Genomic DNA, 25,077 nt, shown 5'->3' on the forward strand with positions numbered 1-25,077 from the left:
TTTTCCAACAGAAGGAAGTCTTAAGTTTTCAATGAATTCAGAAACTGAAACTAATGAACAAAAGACTTGTACTACAGCCTCCATTTCTAATACTGCATATACAACACATGTGATGAAGGGACTGGTTCTTAAATATTATGTTATGCAATCCTGTAATTTAAACTCTGACAGAACAAAGTGGGTGATCATTTTTCAATCATGATTGAAAGTGTTAATTAGTGCTCATTTTATTTATGACTATGAGAAATGTGTCTGCATTTAAGTCATGTACATTCTTTGCTTATAATAATACCAAACTTTTATCTCTTAAAAATAGCTTCCAGGAGAAAATAAACCAAAAAACATAGGACTAACACATTTTATAATTTCCTTACATGCAAGAGTTTTATTTGAATTATTCTTCATGCATAACTTTTTGCACATCTGTACCAATCAACAGGGTTTTCTTAGGAAAACATGTACAGAAATTGTATATAGAGCAACTGCTTCAAAAGTGATGTCTGCATTCACCAAAGTATAAAAAAACAAAATGTAGTAGGATGAAATGAGATGCATCTATCATCTTTATTTTCATATCTTAAAGCTTAAAGACAAAATATTTGGAAAAGTATATTTATGCTTTTTTGATTGCATTGTGCAGCCTAAAAATAAAAAAATAACAAAACTGGTCTCAATATCCCTCACAGTATGGTCTCAGTATGGGCTGTATAAAAACTTCATCATTCAGATCTGTAAGAGTCAGTAGGTGCACAGGTAACTATAGCAGTACAAGCCATCTTTGCATGTTTAGCACTATATCCTAGTTCTCTGACAAGTATATCATGGACCTTGTTCACAATGTCCCATCTAGTATGAGTCACACTTGCTTTATTCTACCATGGTGGTATGGCTTTTGACTATAATTTATCCCACTGGGACCAAGTCAGCTTAGTCCCATAGTGGCAACCCATCCTCCTCCATTAAGTTGGATCCCTATTAAACAGTTAAATGGCAAGAAAGTGAAGAGAAGATTTGGTCTGTCCTCCAGTTCCCCAACAAGCCTAGTTTAAAAGACGTGGGAAGGGTCTCATCCTAGTTAGATAGTCTTAGATCAGTCAATAAAATCACCAAATAAAAAATGTTAAAAAAAATTTTGGATTAATTTGAATGTCAAGTATAAATAATTGACTGTATTCTATCTTATTTATATTTATACTAATTGCATCTTGTTAACTAACAAGCAAGTTGTCTACTTAACAGATGTAGTATACCTACAAAATATGGCATATTCATAAACATTATCAGTAAAATTTTGAAAGAGGAGGATTAACAAAATTTATAGAACTTGTACTGAAGTTGGGAAAGCCTGAAAGGCAAAGTTATTGAATTTGGTTTTAACAGTGGGCATAACAAAATTACCAGAGGGTTAATAATTTATATATATTAATAAATTATATATATAAAGTCAGTTCTTCTATAATACGGTACATGTGTTCCTAAAAATTTCTGCATTATGGTATTTTGTGGATTAAAAACAATAGAACTTAAGGGGAAAATAGAGATGTGGGTAGAGCACCTGAAAAAAAATGTTCAGTGTGGTAAGCAAAACACTAAAAAAGAATTAGAAACCCAATAAAATTGCTAAAACAGGTTTAAACATCTTAAATTTCTAATAAATAAATAAATATTACAGTAAATCTAGCACTGTAATATATACATACTAATTGATATTTCTGTTAACTGATATATATATATATATATATATACACACACACACACACTTATTTATATATATATATATACTTTGCACTGAAAATTTAAAACAGTAAAAAAAGTAAGCAATCAATAATAACAAATAATGGCACGCCCAAATTTCACAAATGAGATAAGCAGTAACAAGTTTGCACATTAAAAATGGGAAGCTTAAAAAATAGGAATGAAGAGAAGATTCTGAAAATTTATTTAAGTTTTTTATATGATTGAAAATTTCGTGGAATGGGAAACACATTTCACCATAATAACATAAAAACCCACAGAATTCCAGCTATCAGTTATTGCAAATGCAATATCAAGTTTAAGCCCCATTTATAATTAGATTGCACTAACAGAAAAGCCCAATAAACTGGGAACTGCAAATTACTTTTGTTTTATGATAGTAACCTCCAGAAATGTGCTCCTCTGCTCAGCTATACTGCCTCACGAAATCTCTGTTTGAACAGAAAAATGTGAGCTCCAGAAAACATGAGTTGGTCTACAGTATCACCAATTATCTTGTGAATACAGTGAATGACAACAGTGTCCGACCAATACAACTACAGTAAATGTAAAATACAGCTCTCACACACATTTGACAATTTTTAAGCTTCGCAAACTTCTATTCATTGTTGCGCAGGTCGCTACGTTCAGCTTGGCACCAGGTTTTGCATTCACGTGGTGTTACTTCACAGAAGAAATCACACCTAAGCCAACACAGAAATCATGTTATACTCGCAATTGTTACCTAATATATCAGTCACGTTGGAGCAAATTCGCATTTCTAAAATGCACATTATAACAGAACTGACTGTATATACACCAATGAGCCAAAACATTATGACCAGAGAGTTGTTATGCAAATCGAAACAACTACAGGTGAACTGCCCTGCATGTGCGGGTCTGGACATGGTATAAAAAACGCCTGATACTGAGCTCCGTTAATCAGTGTTACTCTTGTTCTTCAGATGGGAATGGCAGTGGACTTAAGCAAGTTTGACAAAGGCCAAACTGTAATGGCCAGACGACTGGGTCAGAGCATATCCGAAACGGCACGGCTGATGAGATGCTCACAGTCAGCCGTGGTTAGTACCAAGTGAAAGTGGTGCAAGGAGGGAAAACCCACAAACCGCCGGTGAAGTGTTGGATGACCATGGCTCATCGATGCTCGAAGGCTCTCTCCCGGATGGTATGTGGGAACAGAAGGTGACTGTGGTGCAACTTGCCAGTAATTGGAATGCTGGTGATGGGAGTAATGTGCCACAACACACAGTACATTGAACCCTGCTGAAAATGGGACTGCGTAGTCGCAGGCTGCTCCAAGTGCCCATGTTAACCACGGCATTATGACTGACAAAAAGCAATGGGCACGTGAGCATCGAAACTGGACCTTGAGTGATTGGAAGGTCGTCTGGTTTGATGAATCATGTTTCCTGTTGCACCATGTGGACGGCCGGGTATGTGTGTGTGCGTTGTTTCATCCCACGGTGCATTCAGGCACCATGGGATGAAACCAAGCCGGTGGCGGCATTGTCATGTTATGGGTAATGTTCTGCTGGGATACCCTGGGACCAGTCATCCATTTGCCAGGCACTCTGACATCTACCACCTACCTAAACATCATTGCTGACCAGGTACACCATTTCATGGCAACGGTCTTCCCTCTGGCGGTGCCGTCTTTCAGCAGAATAATGTGCCATGCCACACCACCTGGATTATTCGAGGCTGGTTTACAGAACATGAGGAAGACTTCCAGGTATTGCCCTGGCCTCCAAATACCCCAGACATCAATCCCAGCAAGCATCTGTGGTTTGTGCTGGAACAGCAGATCCTTACATGAAGTAAAGGATCTGCTGGTTACGTGTTGGCACCAGATACCACAAGACACATTTAGAAATCTTGTAGCATCCATGCCTCGCTGGGTACAAGCTGTTTTGGCTGCATGAGGAGGACCAACATCATATCAGGTAGGTGGTCATAATGTTTTGGCTCATTGGTGTGCACACGCATGTGTAGGTTTATCTAATCATAAGCGGGAAGAAGTTTAAATTCCCTAGTAGATTTATTCATTTTAGAAAGAGAAACAGGCTAACAATTTTTACCACATTTTCTACTAGAATTATCTTTATGTTAGGTGAATATAAAATTACACAGTTTTTGTATATAAGAAAAATTTTTAGAAGTAACTGATTTTAAATGTTCTGTTTTAAATGATTTTAAATTTTAAATGTTCCCATCAAATACTTTTGGACAACATTTGCACAAAATTACAAGGAAGGAAAAAAGAAAGAATTTACCTTTCGGAATTCTCGATGGAAAGTTGGTGCCTGGCTCTGTGTTGGAATCTGTGGCATATCTGTTGTTGTCTGCTAGTAAGAAAAAAATATATATATATATTTTTACACACACAAAATTAAAAATTAAATTGAAATTCACAATTTTTCTCAGTCATTTTAGAAATTTATAGCTCCTAAAATAGCTCTCAGGAAAATACATTGTTAAAAAACTGGAGCTTAATTGTTCCCTATTTCTTCTTTATCTCATGTCACGTGAACACATTTATACTTGATTTGCTTTTTCTTTGCAATGAATTTAAAACAAACCATAATTTATAAGAGATGGTCTGTATATGATTTGGTGTTCCAATATTATAATTTATTTTATTTTATTTTTTGTGGAAGGGAAAGGAAATCAGGTTAGGTATGTGCAAAGCAATTAAAACTAAGAAGCATCTGCATATTGTCTGTACTTGTGTCTTCTTCGGTCAGTTTGCTGTTGGATAAAACCTGAGTTTCTGGGAGGAAAAAATAGTTCAACCTTTACCTGAGACCAACTCAGACACAAAAAAAAAGTCCATAAAAATTCCTTGCGTCGTTGATGGGAATCAAACCTAGAACTCTTCCACCTGGTGTAGCAAGACAGTGATTATAATCACTGTGTTACCCACAGTGATTATAATCTGAAGAAGTGGGGTTGTTATTGATATATAGGGAGTTTTGGCACAAGAGTCATATTTTTCCTATCATATAGTACTGATCGTGAAAAAAATTAAGACAATTGATTAAAAAAGAGAAAATATATAGCTTCTTTGGAAACATGAACAGTCTGACTGGGCTTGCATTATTTATCAAACTATGCTTTTACATGATTTCTGATAAACAAGAGAAACCATATAAAATATGTTCTACCATAACAGTTGGGCAGTGAATACATTGTGAAGGATCTTCATATGATAAGTTTACTATTTCCAGTGGATGATCATGCCACTGGAAGTAGTAAACTTATCATATGATGGCTTTATAGTCTTGAATAGGGACTTTCTTTCATTTCTATTAAATCTAAAAATTGATTTTTTTGCTGCCAAGTCAATGCAGTCATTTCCTAGTATTCTAGAATAAGCTGGGATCCAACAGAATACTACAGTATACACTCTGACTTGTAACCAGATCAATTTGGATCTGATTTATTTCAGCAAGAGAGAGTATGTACGTGTTTCATTCTACATGAATTGAGTACTTAAAGAATCAGAATAGTTATATACTTTTTCAGGATAGTTATTCCTTTAGTGTCAAACATTCAATTTTTGACATTAATTGAATTTTTTTTTTTTTTTTTTTGGGTGTCTTTAATGCTTCCAAATATTGGATTGCTGCTTGGTCTCTGGATCATAATGTTGCAGACATGATTCATCATAAGTGATAACTAAAGATAAGGAGTCCAGTTTATTTCCATGTGTGTCATGAACCGTTAGCAAATTTCAACTTGCTTTTGTTTTTGCTCATCTGTCATGTGGAACTCATCTGTCACAAACTCAAAACATGTTTAATACCACAGTAACAATATTGTGACATCATTCAAAGGAAACATTCAATTTTATTGCTAACTTTGATTTTACTACTAACTTGCCAACAATGACAACCTTCTGTCTTTTTTTTTTTTTAACAGTTGTTCTGCATTTACAACATTCACATCTGTTACAGCAGTGCTCAGTTGGCAATTTTTTTGTTGGTCCTTCACCATTTTTAAAGTATTTCCACCACTTAAATACTACTACTCATCAATTGAAAGCACTAGTTTCATATATTTCTTAAATCATTTCCTACATATCCTGATGAATTTTTCCCAAGTTTAACATGAACTCTATATGAAGTTAGTTAAACAATAACAGAAACTTCTGCTTCAGCCATCATAGTGAATAGTACTTAACAAAACAATTCACTGCACAACACAAGCTGTGAGAGAGACCGAAAGTGAAATAAAGAATAAGGAATGACTGCTTTATCATGCTGTGAAGTTTCCAAATCAATCATAACTACAGCAATGGAAGAGTGTTGTTAGTCTATGTATTTTTTAATCTTCCCTCATATAATCAGTAGTAGAATATTAAACTAGTTATCTTATAGATGTAAATCCATCTCTTCATGACATATAATATCACTTAAAAAAGTACATACATTAAAAATATTTCATTATGAAAGAAAAATTAAGAGCTGAGAGGACCTGTTTACCTCATCTAATTCAATATCCATCCCTTCAGTGGCATCTAGGAGTCCTCGATTTAACATTTGCTGCTTTCTTCGTTCATCTTTTTGTTTTTGTTGCAATTCTTTTGCTCTTTCCTTTCTATTAATAGCTTCTTGAAGAATTTTTTCTTTGAATGGCAAGCTGTTGGGTACTCCAGGATCCTTATTAATTTCTGGGAAACAAAAAGAACATTTTAGTATGACTATTATATAAAGATGAGAAAATTAGATAATTTGTTCAGTTACTATTTTAAGTAGTGATTATTACAACTTATAAAACTAGAGCTTTTCTAACCATAATGGAAATCCTACAAGAAACTTATTATTGAAGCTTAGCATTAATAAATTTTGGAAATAAATATCATTAAATTTTCAATATCTTTTCATCCTTCTGCACAGTAAACTCAAAAAATTAGTTCATCTGGTGACTAAATAACAGAAGCAATCATGAACAATAGATACCCAGAAAGAAACATGAGGAAGAATATAGACAAAAACAATCATCCACTACAAATTCCTTAAATGCCAATCTCCAGGTAATTCTCCAGAGGGGCAAAGACAACTTAGTTGATTTGAATCCTTCTAAAACTCAGTCCTGTCTTATATCTCACAAAAAAGGATTCTTCTGCTCCTATGCTTATCTTGATGACACTCCAATTTCTAGGCAAGATGATATATTTCTTTTTGGATTACCCTGACTTCTAATCTCTCTTGGCACAAGCACATTTCAAATATTGCTTCTTCCGCATCCAAAAAACTTGGTTTTCTCTTTCATCTTGGCATTATTTTTCTTCCAAACAGCTGTTCACTCTGTACAAATCGCAAATTTGCCCTACCATGAAATATTGTTGCCACATCTGAGATGGTGCCCCCAAAACCTCTTTCAGGCTTCTAGATTCCATTCAGAAGAGGGCACTTAGGTTAATCAATGACTCATCTCTAACAGTCTCTCCACTCTGTCTCATAGATGTTCTGTTTCTGCTGCATGCCTTGTCTACAGATACTTCCATGGGCACTGTTCTTCTGAATTGGCTTCTATAATTCCCGCTCTCTCTCTCTCTCTCTCTCTCTCTCTCTCTCTTTCAAAACAGTCTGAACATGCACCGCCACCAGCCAACATCCATTTACTGTCCAACTTCAAGATCACAGAACCAACTTTTCATCTTCCTCATTTATTCATTTAACTGCCTCATTCATTTATTCATTTAATTTACTACTACTACTACTACTACTACTACTACTCTCTCTCTCTCTCTTTCAAAACAGTCTGAACATGCACCACCACCAGCCAACATCCATTTACTGTCCAACTTCAAGATCACAGAACCAACTTTTCATCTTCCTCATTTATTCATTTAACTTCCTCATTCATTTATTCATTTAATTTTATTTATTTATATGCATGGGATGCATATAAATTATCAGGTAACGCAGAAGCCTGTGGCAGATATAAGCTAGTCTGTAATCAGGTCACAAAGGAGGTTCGGCAGGCAAAGGCGGATTACGAGAAATCTTTGGCAAAAGATGCTAAGAAAAACAGCAAGGATTTCTTTACTTATATAAACTCTAAAAGGAAGGGGATGAATATGATTGGTCCACTTGACATCGATGGTTCGACTGTTGATGATCCTGCTCAGATAGCAAACAAACTGAATGAGTATTTTGCATCTACATTCACACGTGAGGAATTATTACAGTTTGAAAATGGAAGAAGGTTATCAAATTGTAGCAGTGTGCTTAATGATTTTGTAATAACTGAGAGCAAAGTGGAGGAGAAATTGTTGAAGTTAAACATAAGAAAGGCACCTGGGGTGGATGGGATCTATCCAGTTATTTTAAAGGAGGCGGCAAAGCAACTAAGCAAACCCTTAGCCATAATTATGAGAGCATCCTTGGACTCAGGGGAGGTTCCCACGGACTGGAGATGTGCAAATGTGTCCCCAATTCACAAAGGTGGATCGAAGGGTGACACGAGTAATTACAGAAGTTTATCCGGAACAGAAGTTTAACTTCTGTTCCGGATAAAATAATGGAGTCACTGGTTAAAGATGCATTGCAGGATCATCTAGACAAGACTGCAGCAATAATTCAAACACAGCATGGGTTTGTTAAGGGAAAGTCTTGTCTGACAAATTTGATTGGTTATTATGATGTGGTCACAAAGGAACTGGATGCAAAAAATAATTTTGATATCATATACTTGGATTTCAGGAAAGCTTTTGACACTGTTGCGCATGGAAGACTACTGCACAAATTGGAGCAGAATGGTATTAAGGGTAAGTTGCTACAATGGATAAAAGGATGGTTAGGTGGGAGAAGACAGGGTGGTAATTAATGGGTGCTGCTCTTCGTGGACTAATGTTATTAGTGGAGTCCCACAGGGTTCGGTGTTGGGTCCACTGTTGTTTTGTGTATTTATCAATGATATTGATGAAGGTATATCAGGCTTAATGTCGAAGTTTGCAGATGACACAAAGGTTGGCAAGGTTGTTAATGACAGTAATGGCAGTGTGCTACTGCAACAGGATCTAGATAATTTGGGCAGATGGGCTAAGAAGTGGCAACTGAAGTTCAACCTTGACAAATGCAAAGTACTGCATATGGGTAGAAGTAACCCCAGAGAAACGTACCAACTGTGTGGTACTACACTTAAGGTGGTAGAAAATGAAAAAGACCTGGGAGTAATTGTGCAGTCAGATATGAAGTTTTCTGAGCAGTGCAGACAGGCTGCTAGGGTGGGTCATGGGGTTTTGTCAATGATATATAGGAATATTGCTAGCAGGGAAAAGGAGGTGATTGTCCCTCTGTATAAGGCAATGGTCAGGCCACGCCTTGAGTACTGCGTACAGGTCTGGAGGCCTCATTTTAGGAAGGATGTAGATTTGCTTGAGCGTGTACAGAGAAGAGCAACACGATTGGTGAGGGGAATGAAGGGATTCTCTTACCAAGAGAGGCTTAAGTTCTGCAAATTGCAGTGGCTGGAGACTAGGCACCTGCGCGGTGATCTGATTGAGGTCTATAAGGCCTTGAATGGGTTGAGCACGCTGAATTCTGATGGGATCCTTCCACTTGTTCAGATTACGAACCTACGGGGACATAAGTTCAAATTAAGAAAGGACAGATGTAGAATAGATGTGCGGAAATTTGCCTTTAGCCAGCGGGTGGTTAATTGCTGGAACAAACTTCAATCTGTCGTTGTGGAAGTTGATAGGTTAAATAAATTTAAGGAGGAACTGGACAGGCATTTGGAGGGAATGGTGTGATTTTTTTTTTTTTTTTTTTTGGCTGATGCTGCATAAGCTCCTACACTTGCTTTCTTGCATCATGTGCCACTACTACTACTACTACTACTACTCTCTCTCTCTCTTTCAAAACAGTCTGAACATGCACCGCCACCAGCCAACATCCATTTACTGTCCAACTTCAAGATCACAGAACCAACTTTTCATCTTCCTCATTTATTCATTTAACTGCCATTTTTCAGAACAACCTTCCTTCATACATATTTCCTGAAAATTACAGTCTACAGAAGTTCAAGTCTAATGTCAACAAATATCTTCTTTCATCTTCTCAACCTCCAACCCATGCACGGTATTAAGTACTATAGGTTCTAATACCTTTTTTGTTTGGGGTTTTCATAATTTTTTTTTTTTTTTTTTAAATCAACATGGAAACAAACTTTAAAACAGAGGAAAATGAAGATTCAATAACCATCCCATTTAAAAAAAAATTTAAAATGAAAAGCTCATACTGAAGGCAATAAACTAAAAATAAAATTTCAAATATAAAAGTCAGAAACACAGAAAAAGGTAGTTTACTGAATTACTCATGCATGTGAAACTTCCTACATCAGATAGATAAAAGAAAAATGATTTTAGTTTTCATAGCACATGAGCAAGAATAAAAGAGCATACAGTACATGTAGAAACATGAGAGATTAGATAAATACTCATAAAGTAAATAATAACAACAGAAATATATATAAACTATATTAATGGCAACAATAAACAAGATAAATGGTTCTCAAATAGACATACATGGCTCAATATATCTGGAAATTCTAGTTTTCCTAAGTTAAAATTTTATACTTTTCAAAAAGTATCAAGTCACTTTCATCCAACAATTTCAACCCAATTCAAGCTAATTTAAAGTCAAAAGGAAAAGCACCAAGAATGTACAAACAGTTGGACAGATGACACCCCACAAGTACGGAAAAGCAAAGTCATTTTTGTAACAGACATAATTAACCAGAGACAACTAACACATGTCCTAGACTAATCTAAGGGACTAACAGTGGTGTTTTCCAACCCTCCACAACTATCATTTATAATCTATACTACAAAGAGGTAATTTTTTGAAATGGTGTGATATATTATTGTTATCTTTTTTATAAATAATCTTAGATTTCACACTTCTAACAATGTAAAAATCTAGGATAATAATAAAAAATTGTTATCATAGTGAAATTTTATTTTTATCAAATTGAAAATTATTAATGTACTAGCAAAGAATGTCAGCTTTACAGATATGATCCTAAAGAGGAATCTAAAATTCCAGCTGAACTGGAATTTGAGAAATTCTGATTGCAGCAGAAATTTAAAATTTCATGGATATATCAATTCATATATCTTCCCAAAAATGGTTTCTTTTGAACATCTAAGACAATAATTAAGAGCAAACTGAATGCATCAGGTTTCATTCTGTCTGACTTTCCTCGAACCAAAATCAGACCAATGAATCGATTGATAACCGCAAAATAGTGAATATCACATAGCTGTATATTCAAGCCATTAATTTTAAATTAAATTTACTAAATACACAATAAGAGTTTCATAAAGTGACCAGTATGAGTTGGTCCAAATTTCAAGAATAAATTTTAATCAACTTACTCTTCTCAGGATTTTGCTTTTGCTTTTTACGTAGTTTTCGTTTGTGCTCTTTCACCTAATATTCAGAAAGCAAAGAATAATTTAATAGAAATATGTAAAAATATATTAAGGGCACCAATTAAAATAATTCATAATATCATAAAAGATAGGATTGCTAAGAACTGTGTGTATGTGTGCATATTTACATGTTTAAATCTGATATTAAAACAGCTCTTAATTCACAGATCATTTCAAGTTTGGGAGTAGAAACATTAAATTATCAGGGAATACTACAGTAAATATAAATTAGTTAATAAAGTTACTCATCGGTTTAGTATGCTAAGGCACATTATGAAAAGTCTTTGATTAAATGTGCAAAGAGCAAGAATTCTTTGCTATTGCTCTTTGCTTCTGTTAACACCAAAAGGAAGTGAAAGAACCATACTGGCCCATTTGACAATAATGGTAGCAGTTTGGATGACCCTAAACAGATCAGTGATAACCTCATTCTCATTTATTCATATGTAAAGTGTTTTTAGACTTCAGGAAACAGTGGCCTAGCTGTTATAAGGTGGGAGTTTAATGATTCCATGATGGACGAATAACCAAAAATGAAAGAGCAGAGATAATTGAATTAAAAAATGGATTTTTTGTATGGCTACTATGTATCATATGAAATATGACTAAAGGGGGGGGGAAGTTAACTTAAATGGTAAATATACAATTAACCAGGCAGGTACCACATGGCATGACAGCCCTATTTATTGCCTGTGAGTTACTGATTTGGAATTAGTGATTCCTATTTGTACCGTCTTAATTGGTTTTTTTTTTTTTTTTTTGTTTTTTTTTGTCTGTTTATACTGTTGTTCACTCTGTATAAGCTGTAAAACTGAAGGACCTGAGAAGGCAGATGATATTGTTTATATTGCTCTATCATGTCACTGTGATAAAAAACAGGGAAACACTGCTTTTCATCATAATGGTAAGTTTCAATGGTAAAAAGCTTCTCAAAGATCATAATCATCTTACTTTCAGATGAAAACAACAGAAATTTCAAAAAAGAATTCCTCTCTAGATTCTTAATTTACCTACTTCTTCCAAATATTTATCCAAAACTGCCAGTAGTGTCACTCCCTTCTGTAACACAAGTTAGGCCCAGATTTTAACTTTAATATTTGAAAACAAGTATTTGGTTTTTTTGAATTGTGCTTTCAGTGTATTAATGCTTAACATTTTACCAGTAGGTTGCACTGCTTATAAATTTCAGTTCTTTATTTTTTTTTAAATAATAACTGAAAATTTTACAAACTGTGTTTTTTGCCATTAAAAATACTCAATAGTCTTATGAAATAAAAAAGTTTATTAATACTTAAAATTTATAAATACCATTAATACTTAAATTTATACTTTAAATTTAAATTAAATTTTCAGAAAAATGTTGGTAACCTAATATAGAAACATGAAACATTTCATCTTTGCCAAATTTAAGTTGGCAGAGGCATTTATTGCACAAAACTTCAGCATCACTCGAACACAACAAATTAGGCCAGAATTTATAAAAAAAAAAGCATTTAAAATTAATGTATTTCAATATAAAATATGATAATAAATTTCTATAAATTTTGCCTCTGTATGTAGCATATATTATTATAAACATGAAAATTCTGCATGGCTGAAATACAAAACAATTGTAGTATGTCACTCTGTGTACCCATCTTTTATCATGATTATTTTTTTATTTTTCTTATGAGCAGCCTTCTTCCTCACATATCACCTGCACATCACTTGCAAATTGATGCCTTCTAAATTCATTTAGGAGGCATCAATTTATTCATTTAGGGAAAAAAAGCATACAGTATTCCAGCTGATATCACACATACTCAACACAACCCACCCAAATAGGTTGGTCCTTCCCCTCTTTCATAGCATTGCAAATCATGGCAATCTGTGGATTTTTCAAATTCCTGTGGAAACATCAATTTTACTGGCATAACAACCTGTCAGAATAACATTCTGACCTTTTTTGGTAATGTAGGATACTTTTATGATCCCCCCCCCACCAGAATGCAAATATAATGGAGATGGCTGATTTAATATTTGTACCCACAAACTCTACCAGAATTTCTCTTATTTTCAATAATTCTCTCATAAGCGAGTGGTGAACTTTGAGAAACTTTTGGATAGTGAAAAACATGCCAGTAGGTTGAAAAGCAATGTTTCACTACAAGATGAACCATACTTGACCAGACACAATAGAGTAATGTAAACGATATCACTCACCCTCTCAGGGCCACTCAGCTTTCACTAAGCAAAAAACAATATAAATGGATAAAAAAATAAAAAAAAAAGCAGCACATACTAAGCCTAAAGATACTATTAGGAAAGGTACAAAAAGAATTGACCACTAATCCCCAACTAGTTTCAAGACACTGCAAACTACTGGGGGGAATGGATAGGTGAAATAGGAAGGGTTTTTTTTTTTCTTTCCTGATGCTGTATAAGCTTGCTTTCTTGCATCATTTTCCACTAAAAATACTAACTAGTGAGCCACCATGATTAAATATTTTCCCACTGGCCCTATCAGAGGAAGCAATACTACAGCCAAGTTAAGTTTAAAATCCTCTGACTCTACAAAACTAGACTATGTATATATTAAGTGCAATAGCATTATTAATATACAGCCATTTCTGAATAAACAGAAAAGGAGGCATCGTTTTAAGTTATATCTCATATTGTGAATACCTTCACAACAAGTTGCCGTGATATTGCACTACTTCGAATAAGTAACGCTTCACCTAAGGAAGACTAATGTTACTTATTCTCAGATAGATACCAATAAGTAACATTAGTTTTCTCCTTAGGTGAAGCGTTACTTATTTGAAGTAGTGCAATATCATGGCAACTCGTTGTGAAGGTATTCACAATATGAGATATAACTTAAAACGATGCTGCTTTACAAATATTCTGTTTATTCAGAAATGGCTGTGTATTAATGATGCTATTGCACTTAATAAATACATGGTCTAAATTTGCTCGCAGCTTGAGGCTTTAGCCCTAAATGCATCAGTCTACAAAACTAGGTGATGACTTATTCTAAAACCTGTTGGTAAATTGGCTCATACATAAAAAAAAAAAAAAAGGAAAGTTCTTAAATGCTATTGTTTATGTGTATATATTATATACAGAGAGAGAGAGTGTATATATATATATATATATATATACACAGGGTGATTCACTACCAGTGCAACAAACTTGCAGGAGGTGTAGGGGGCACAAAGATGAATCAGAATCACATATAGCATTGCAAGGTCCAAAATACCTTCGTCATGCGGCAGAGGACATTGAACGGGAGGTCGTGTGAACAGCAATCCCGCTGGAAGTCAGCATTGCGAACCGTTTCTGTTGAAGAAACCAAGTAGCAAAAGTCCTCCGGAGTGGATAATCCGCAGGCTCCAATGATTGGACGCGTTGCAGATGGTATGAACTCATTTGGTTTGTTGACAGTATCCTCCATACAGTGGATTGGGAAATACCCAATCGTTGGCCTATCGCTCGAGTACTCCTACTCGGATTGCCTTCTGCAAGACGTAGGACATTCTCCTCATTGTCTGTCGTTCGCTCTCGATTCATGGTACCTCTCGTGAAAAAAAAAAAGTCTCACGTAACTTTCTGTGCACACGTGCGAAAATCGTATGATGAGGAGCACGCCTGTGCGAGAAACTTTCCTGGTACAAGCGCAGAGCGGTGCCCCCGTTACAGTCCGCAGCTTCATACGCGAGGTGCATGTTGGCCAGTTCAATGTTTGAATACTCGTTCATCCTACTGCCTCGAGAACCGGTTCGCAAATGCTGACTTCCAGCGGGATCGCTGTTCACACGACCTCCCATTCAACATCCTCTACGGCATGACGAAGGCATTTCGGACTCTGCAATGCTATGCGATTCCGATTCGTCTTTGTGCCCCTTACACCTCCTGCAAGTTTGTCGCACTGGTAGTGAATCACCCTGTATATGGAAACCAAATTAGTTAAATATGAAAGAAAAGGTAGGAGTGCCCTAAGCTATAAACAAAAGAGAAGCTTCAAAAGAAAATAAAAATATTAATCATTTATTCAATGACATTAAATCAGTTCTGTCAAGTTTAAATTTACCCAATAATATTTTAGGCTGGAAAACCTCAAACTAGACATTAGAATTCAAACTATGACATTAGTTAATGCATTTGAATCATTACTACATAGTTGAATTTTTTAGCCAAACCAAAGTTTGTACATTGGCATCATTACTGTAACATCTCATATTATGAATATCCTTCACAATGAGTTGCCCTCCTTATACTTCAAATAAGTAACACTTTCCCATTAGAGAAGAAATAAGTAAGAGTAGTCTTCTCATATTATGAAGGATTTCATATGAGATTACAGTAATGATGCCAACGTACAAACTTTGGTTTGTCTAAAAAATTCAACTATGTAGTAATGATACAAATGCACTAACTAATGTCATAGTTTAAATTTATCTTGCATATACCTTGCATTAAATTTACCTTGTTAACAGGAGAGACTGCTTCTACAGGGATGGGATACACTTAAATAGAAATGGTGCAAGAATATTTGCTGATGCTATCAAGGCAGTGTTAGGTGGGTTGGAAAACTGCTAGCTTGGGGGATACAAGGACTAATAGATTAACAGTAGCCACTGACAGAAGTGAAAGTGATTCTTGCACTGCTTCTATTGGAATGAGCAGCAGCCTGGAAAACAAGATGCAGGGTATTTCAGACATTGCTGGAGTCATTGCAGTACAAGTAAACACATGGGTTGTATTACGGTAGCTAAGAATAGGAACAGGTACATGTATACAACAATGCTAAGAGTTTGGTAAATAAATTTGATGAATTTGAGGTATTGCTCAAAACATCAAAGGCAGATATTGTTGGGATATCAGAGACGTGGTGTTACACAGATATAAGGAATGCAGAACTGGGATTTCAAGAGTACAATGTGTATAGGAAACATAGGCAGGATAGGAAGGGAGGAGGGGTTATGCTATTAGTTAAGAAACACACATAAAATCCAAGGAAGTGAAGCCAGTCGACATTGCTGGACAGTGCAGTGTCAAGTCAGTTTGGTGTGACATCAGCATTGGGAGATCAAAATTGAGAGGAGGAGTGTGTTATAGACCTAATGCCTCTAACAGGGAAATAGAGTGGGCCAGTAAATCAGAGAGTCTTATAATGGGAGATTTTAATTTCCCAGATACTGACTGGAATTTGTGGGTTGGTCACTCACACACTAGCAAGGCTTTTGTGGATTTATTGGATGATTGTTTTCTACATCAGCATGTTTGGGAGGTAACTAGAGGAAGTAATACTCTTGATCTGATTATCAGTAGTGATTCTTCATGCATTAAGAATCTGCAGATAAAGGAACCACTTGGTGACAGTGATCACAGTGTGCTGAAGTGGGATTTACTCAAAGAGGTAACTACCATCAGGGTTTAAGGGAAGGGTTTTTGCTTTCATAAAGGCGACTACAGTGGTCTGAGACAGTATTTAAATTCTATATGGTGGGACCAACTGACAACATTACCAACAGCAAATTCAAAATGGAAAGCATTCAAAGAATTAATCTTGGAAGCTACTAGGCTTTACATACCAACTAAGAAATATTGTTCAAGGTGTAGGCCTAAATGGATGTCAGATGAACTAATGAGACATATAGCAGAGAAGAAAAATGCATGGGATACATATAAATTAATGGGTGACATGGAAGTTTATGATACATATAAGCTGGTCTGTAACCAAGTCTCACAGGAGATTAGGCAGGCAAAGGCAGATTATGAGAAATCTTTGGCAAAAGATGCAAAGAAAAACAACAAAGAGTTCTTTACAAACTAAATAAGTATTTTGCATCTACATTCACACATGAGGAGTTATTCAGGGAGGGGAATGCCAGAGGTGAATTGAACTCTGGCAGTGAGCTAGATGATTTTGTAATAACTGAGAGGAAAGTGGAGGAGAAATTGTTTAAGATAAACATAAAAAAGGCACCCAGTGGATGGGATCTATCCAGTTATATTAAAGGAGGCAGCAAAGGAAGTAAGCAAACCCTTAGCCATAATTATGAGAGCTTCATTGGACACAGGAGAGATATCCATGGACCGGAGATGTGCAAATGTGCACATCTCCGGTCGTGTGCAAATCAAAGGATGGCACAAGTAATTATAGACCTGTTAGTTTAACTTCTGTTCCAGGTATATTAATGGAGGCACTGGTAAAAGAAGCACTGCAGGATCATCTAGACAAGACTTCAGTTATAGCTCGGACACAGCATGGGTTTTGTTAAGGGATAGTCTTACCTGACCAATTTGATTGGATACTATGATATGGTCACAAAGGAACTGGCTGCAGGGAATAACTTTGATATCATATATTTGGATCTTAGAAAGGCTTTTGATATGGTTGCACATGGAAGACTGCTGAACAAATTGGAGCAGTGTCGCATTGGAGGGAAATTGCTGCTATGGATAAGGGGATGATTGAGTGGGAGAAGACTGAGTGGTAATCAATGGTCACTGCCCATCGTGAACTAATGTTATTGGTGGAGTCCCTCAGGGTTCAGTGTTGGGTCCATTGTTGATTTCCATATTTATAAATGTTATTGATGATGGTATATCAAGCTTAATGTCCAAGTTTGCAGATGATACGAAGTTTGGCAGGGTTGTTAAGGACACTAATGACAGTACGCTGCTGCAACAGGATCTAGAAAAGTTGAGCATATGGGTTGAGAGGTGGCAAATGAAGTTTAACATTGACAAATGTAAAATACTACATATGGGAAGCAGTAACCCCCAGAGTGACGTATAACTCTGTGGCACTACACTGACAGTGGTAGAGAATGAAAAGGACCTGGGGGTAATTGTGCAGGCAGATATGAAGTTTTCTGAGCAGTGTAGAGGGTCTGCAAGAGTAGCTCATAGTCGATGATATACAGGAAATTTTCTAGCAATGGTCAGGCCACACCTTGAGTATTGTATACAGGTCTGGAGGCCTCATTTCAAGAAGGATGTAGAGCTGCTGGAACGAGTACAGAGAAGGGCAACAAGATTAGTGAATGGAACAAAGGGTTGCTCTTACTAAGAAAGACTTAAGTTTTGCAAATTACAGTGTCTGGAGACTAGGCACTAGCGAGGTTGGTTGGTTATTTGATTTTTAGGAGCATTAGCAACTAAGGCCATATTGCTCCAGGATATGCGGTGGTCATTCCCTGACCTTTCCGCATCCTCCATATTTGGTGACTGGCGAGGTGATTTGATAGAGGTGTATAAAGCCTTGAATGGTTTGAGCATGTTCAATGCTGATGGGATTCTGCCTCTTGCTCAGAATAATCACCTGAGAGGGCATAAATTCAAATTGAGGAAAGACAGATGTAGGATAGATGTGCGGAAATTTGCCTTTAGCCAGCGGGTAGTTGGTTGGTGGAACAGACTTCATCCTTTGTTGTGGAAGTTGATAGCCTAAATAAATTTAAGGCTGAGCTGAACAGCTGCATTTGGAACGAACGGAGGAGTGAAATGGGAGCAGTTTTTTTTTTTTTTTTTTTGGCTGATGCTGCATAAACTTGCTTTCTTGCATCATTTGCCTCTACTAATGCTAACATTATCAGCCTTCATTTATATGCCTTTGCATAATTACTACATTTTTCCGCCTTCCTTATTTCCACTTTCTTCTATTCAATATATATTTTTATTATTATAACAAAATAACCCTGTTTATTGTAAGGAATGTGCTATTGGTATGTAGCATTAATGCTATTATTATAGTTAACGTTAGACATTGTACGCACATGATTTGACTTTGTTTTATTATGTATCCGATTTTGGGGAACAGATGTATGCATAATATGGTGCATTTCAGGCATATTTAGCCTAATGGTGCTGACTAACAAATTTTAGACTTGTTAGAAGCAACGTATATGCCTAAAAACAAAAGCCTTCATCTACAATGTAAAATATATACTAAACTAGACAAATCTATAAACTACTTATAAATTAACAAAAAAAAAAAAAAAAAAAAAAAAAAAGGGAAAGAGAGAAAAAGAGGAAAATGGGAGAACATTGATTCATGCATTTACATGGCCATCTCTTCACTACTCATTAGGAGCTTTGAGCAGATAGATAGCAAAAAATTAATGACTCGTGCACATCCATTTCTGTTGTTTCAATAACAGTTTTTACTAATTTTAATTAATCTTGTACAGGCATACCTCGAATAACGAATAGGATGCGTTCCACGAAATTACTTCGTTAAGCGAAACTTCGTTTTCAGAGGTAAAAATACTATGGCCAGAATAGGGATACGTTCCTACGTAAAGAAAATGAAAAGCTTTTTTTTTCAAACAAAGAAAAGTTTTATTAAATAAACAGTCAACTTACATACAAAGTGAAATCACATTTTAAAATATGAGTCTAAAGTTGATTGTTTATGCTTTTGTCCTCTTTCATTTAGCAATTGCCTATACGAAATTATTGCATTTAACACTGATCGCTTAACAATAACACTTCCTCCTAAATCAGGATCATTTTCACTAAAAAAATTTGAAACGTTTTCAATGTCATTTAAGCACCTTTTTAAATCTTTGGTTGTTAACACTTTTTCAGCAGGAACTTCTTTAACTTCGTCTTCATTATCTTTGTCTTCGTTGCTAACAAGGTTTTCTAAATCTTCCACTGAAAAACCATCATCTTCTGCATTCAATAAATTTCTAACATCCTCTTCATCGACATTTTCAAAACCTAGTGATTGAGCCATCTGGATAACTTCATTTCTAATTTCTTGGATGTTATTTTCTTCTTCTAGTACAACTTCTGGCCATATTTTGCGCCAAACTCCATTTAAGCATTTCTTAGTGACTTCTTTCCAAGAACTATCAATGTTTTCAATTGCGTTTTTAATGGTATAGTTTTTCCAAAAAGTTTTAATAAACTGTTATTTCCTCTTTATCCTCTAGTTCAGTTAAATTGCTTAATGTTCGACGCAGATAATAAGCTTTAAATGATGCTATTACTCCCTGATCCAATGGTTGAATCAGGGAAGTTGTGTTTGCTGGAAGAAACACAACTTTGACAGGAATGCATGTGTCCAACGTGTTAAGATCAGTAGGATGTCCCGGAGCATTGTCTAACAACAAAAGAGCTTTTTCTTCAAAGTTGTTTTTTTTTTGACAATACCGTTTTACTTCGGGACAAAAGTGGTTAACAACCCAATCAGTAAATAACTCCTTGGTAACCCACGCTTTTCTATTTGCTTTCCATATTACAGGTAAATTCATTTTTATGTTACCTTTTAACGCCCTCGGATTTTCTGAATGGTAAACTAATAACAATTTTAATTTATAATCGCCAGAGGCATTTGATCCAAAGAGTAACGTTAAACGGTCTTTGGCTGCTTTGAACCCAGCAGCTGATTTTTCTTCAATAGAAATGAAACTTTTTGTTGGTAGCCGTTTCCAGAACAAACCGCTTTCGTCAACATTGAACACCAAATTTGGAAAATTTTGACGTTCAATTATTTCCTTTAGTTTTTCTGGAAACTAATTTCACGAGAAGCCCCAAAGGTTTCCGTAATTTCTTCAGTTTGTTTAGATTTCAGGTGATTAAACTGGAATATTTTTTTATGTTAAATGGGGCTTGAAATTGCCGACTTCGTTATATCGAAGCTTCGTTATCAGAGGTAACGTTAACCGAGGTATGCCTGTATTTAGTTCATATTTATATCTCTCTCATGCACACTGCTCACACTAGATGTGTTTTAACAAAATGTTTTGTTTTTGGAACAAACTGTTTTATTTCAAAATTGTTTCAGAAAAAAAAAATGTTTTTTCTGTAATAACATAATTTTTGTTATTTCTGTAACTTGTTCAGTCTACTGATTTTGCATTTGCTCTTAGTGAACATGATTTATTTAACACTGGTCTCACTAGATGTGTTTTAACAAAATGTTTTGTTTTTTCTATAACATCATTTTTGTTATTTCTGTAACTTGTTCAGTCTATTGATTTTGCACTTGTTCTAAGTGAATATGATTTATTTAACAATAACTTTATTAACCACCCAAAAAAAAAATAAAAAAGAAAAGGAAATTACTGCAACATACTGAATTTCATATAAAGTCTCAGCATGATTTTTACCATAAGTCATCTTTAATTTTATTCTTTAATTTTAGTTCTATATTTTTAATTTGGTTTCTTATTTATTATCTGCTTTACACTTTAAACACATAAAAAATAAGAAATTCTCAAATATGAATTTCACATTTGCAGCCGTGCTAAAGTACATAACCTCATAACTGGAGAAGGCAACGAATATTGCCATTTAACTATAATTTTAATACTTATTTATGCAGCTACTCTTCATTTATGCTAAGCATATAAATATAGCAACTTAATAATATCACAAAAAATTCTAAAACATTTTGCTGCTAATAGATATGAATTTTAAGAAACTGCCTCCAATTGCTATATACCTTTTTTTGTATTTTGTATTTTCTTTTTGTTGTCATCCGTCTACTCTTCTTACCTAAAGACAAAACATGAGATTTAAAATGTATCAAAACAGAACTAAGAAATATAATAAACAAGGAAAAATTAGACAGTCATAACATGGAATGCATTGTGGAAAGCTTTCCACAATGCATTCCACATTCCACAATGCATTCCTGCAAGAAGAACAAACATTTCTGTGAGACCATATTACGGAGAAATTAACCTGGTGATATGTGTGACGTAAGATCTAGTACAGGCATCACATGCATATGAAAAGTAAAAGAAATGTGAACAAGGTACAGAATAACACATTTAATTGTGATTTAATTTAAAGTACACAGGTATAACAGGATAAATACCTGACACTATCTTGAATGGTTAGACATCAAATCTGTGAGACAACCATCATACCAATCAGTGCACAGTGTATGATTCCACTGTCATCTGTCCAATTATTTACAAGAGCAAATGGCCCCCCTTTACACTGCACAGAACAGAAAGGCTGAAGAGACATGTCAAGGTATACTTGTTTATCGATGCAGCAATGCATTAAGGTGAAAGATAATGATGGTGCCATGTACTTTAGCCATTGGCTATCCATGCTATTAACTGGCATGTGGAGGACCAGTTCTTTTAAATATCTCCAAGGAAAGGAGTCCAGGGAATTGTGGTTGCCATATGGGAACACTATGTCTAATCCAGAATAAAAAAAGGAAAATAGAATCTAGGTACTATGATACGTACATTCCAAGATGTCAAGGCATCCCATGATGGAATATGCTGTCCAACAAAGGATGTTGCTCATGCAGAGTTGGCTTAGAAAAAATATACAACTGCTGATATTCATATGGTCTGAAAGCAGATATGAGCTAAGTAAGGTGACAATGACAATTCTGGCCTATATTTTAAATGCCAAAATGTATTTATGTTGTCATTACTATGTGCAATGAAAGATTTGCTGAGTAAACACATAATATGATTTATTCACCTATCAACAACAAACAGCATTGTTACAAAAAAAAAAAAAAAACACCTTTCCACATCACCTATATATCCCCTCCAAAAATTTCTCTGGCTCTTCCTTGAATTTATTCAAACTACCCACTTTCACAATAACAGATGGAAGTTTGTTCCAACAATCAACCATCTGCTGGCTGAAGACAAACTTCTGCACATCTATCCAGCCACCATCCTCCCTTAATTTGAATGTATGTTCCCTCATGCATGTAATCTAAGAAAGAGGATAGGAATAATGCCATCAACGCTGAGCTTTCTGGATCCACTGATCACCTCACAGGTACAGATACTGATCACCTCACAGGTACAGATACTGATCACCTCACAGTCTCCAGATACTGCAATTTGCAGCACTGGAGACTAGTATTTTGCTGGTCTGGACAGGTATTTGGAAAGAATGGAGGGGTGAAATGGGAGAGGTTTTTTTTTTTTTTTTTGGCTGATGCTGCATAAGCTTGCTTTCTTGCATCATGTGCCTCTACTAATGCTAAGAGGGCATAAATTCAAATTGAGGAAAGAGATGTAGAACAGATGTGCAAAATTTGACTTTAGCCAGTGGGAAGTTAATTGCTGGAACAAACTTCCATCTGTCGTTGTGGAAGTCGATAAGTTAAATAAATTTAAGGAGGAACTGGTTGTGTAAATTTTTTTTTTTTTGGCTGATGTGCATAAGCTCATACGCTTGCTTTCTTGCATCACATGCCACTATTACTACCCTAACACAGCACATGTATTTATTTGTTCCATGACTCACGGCAGTGTTTGAAAACCCAGATATCTTGCTTTAAAGGCTGTTCTCTGTTCCAACAGAAGCAGTGCAAGAATCATTTTCGCTATATTACGTTCTTAGCGTTTTTTCCAACCTTTCATGGAGTAAAATAAAATTAAAATTAAAATAAAATAAAATAAAACAAAGCAAATCTTGATAACTATATTTACAATAACCTGTATTTACAAAACAAATATACGGATTACAATATTAAAAATATATTAAAACACAAGATTAAAATGCATTAAAATATACTAAGTTAAAAGCGATAAAATCCCGTAGCTTTCAAAGGCTCCAGCCTTCTTCTTCAGCAGTACTCTCTATTATTCAGTACACCTTTAAATATCAGCAGGGTAATGGTAGGCATCACATGTTTCCATTCTCACGTGTTCCGCTCTCTTGCATTGTGGAACCGGAAGTGGCTCGAACGGAAGTCGTACGGAACCGCTCATCCTTTTTTAGGATAATAGTCTCTAAAAGGGGGTGAATCCGTACACCCCTATCCCTATTAATGTTGGTTGTAGAGCTGATCCGCAAACTCTCGAGCCACTTACGGTCCCAGAACCTATGCGCCCGATCGGTAATAGTGGCATCGTCTGGGGAGATCTGGTGTTGCTTCTCCCAAAAATGTTCGGCCACGGCGGACTTGTCATATTCCGCATTTCTTATTGCTTTTTTGTGTTCCCCCAGACGATCTTTGAGACGACGTTTTGTCTCTCCTACATAACATTCCCCACAATCCGGGCATCTAATATTATATACGACCCCACTAGCATCCTCTTTTTGAATGGGGTCCTTAACTTGAGACACAACTGTGCGCAGCCTACGTCCCGGAAGCTGCACACAGCGTGTCTGATATTTTCTTAATACTCTAGTTATATAATCCGTCAAGCCCGGATAATAGGGAATGTATGCAGTAGATACTGGTATAAAAAGTGTGCAGCTTCCGGGACGTAGGCTGCGCACAGTTGTGTCTCAAGTTAAGGACCCCATTCAAAAAGAGGATGCTAGTGGGGTCGTATATAATATTAGATGCCCGGATTGTGGGGAATGTTATGTAGGAGAGACAAAACGTCGTCTCAAAGATCGTCTGGGGGAACACAAAAAAGCAATAAGAAATGCGGAATATGACAAGTCCGCCGTGGCCGAACATTTTTGGGAGAAGCAACACCAGATCTCCCCAGACGATGCCACTATTACCGATCGGGCGCATAGGTTCTGGGACCGTAAGTGGCTCGAGAGTTTGCGGATCAGCTCTACAACCAACATTAATAGGGATAGGGGTGTACGGATTCACCCCCTTTTAGAGACTATTATCCTAAAAAAGGATGAGCGGTTCCGTACGACTTCCGTTCGAGCCACTTCCGGTTCCACAATGCAAGAGAGCGGAACACGTGAGAATGGAAACATGTGATGCCTACCATTACCCTGCTGATATTTAAAGGTGTACTGAATAATAGAGAGTACTGCTGAAGAAGAAGGCTGGAGCCTTTGAAAGCTACGGGATTTTATCGCTTTTAACTTAGTATATTTTAATGCATTTTAATCTTGTGTTTTAATATATTTTTAATATTGTAATCCGTATATTTGTTTTGTAAATACAGGTTATTGTAAATATAGTTATCAAG

General features: G+C 35.7%; 1 protein-coding gene across 2 annotated transcripts in view; it reads right to left on the reverse strand.

Annotated features, from left to right (window-relative positions):
- The window catches only part of Ns1 (Nucleostemin 1), an 80,345-nt gene that overhangs the window by 45,766 nt on the left and 9,502 nt on the right, over positions 1–25,077 (reverse strand). Inside the window, exons 2-5 of one of the 2 annotated variants that reach the window (XM_090369111.1) lie at positions 21,645–21,697; positions 11,144–11,198; positions 6,240–6,427; positions 4,029–4,097 (exon numbers count right to left, since the gene is read on the reverse strand). In XM_090369111.1, coding sequence (XP_090225237.1) covers positions 4,029–4,097; positions 6,240–6,427; positions 11,144–11,198; positions 21,645–21,697 — 365 coding nt within the window. Of the gene's footprint in view, positions 1–4,028; positions 4,101–6,239; positions 6,428–11,143; positions 11,199–21,644; positions 21,698–25,077 lie in introns of both variants that reach the window. The other variant, XM_090369110.1, reaches the window with a different exon arrangement.

The sequence above is a fragment of the Mastigoproctus giganteus genome, chromosome 2 (genome assembly GCF_048544385.1).
Source record: "Mastigoproctus giganteus isolate SK-2022 chromosome 2, ASM4854438v1, whole genome shotgun sequence".
In the NCBI taxonomy this organism is placed as follows: Eukaryota; Metazoa; Arthropoda; class Arachnida; order Uropygi; family Thelyphonidae; genus Mastigoproctus; species Mastigoproctus giganteus.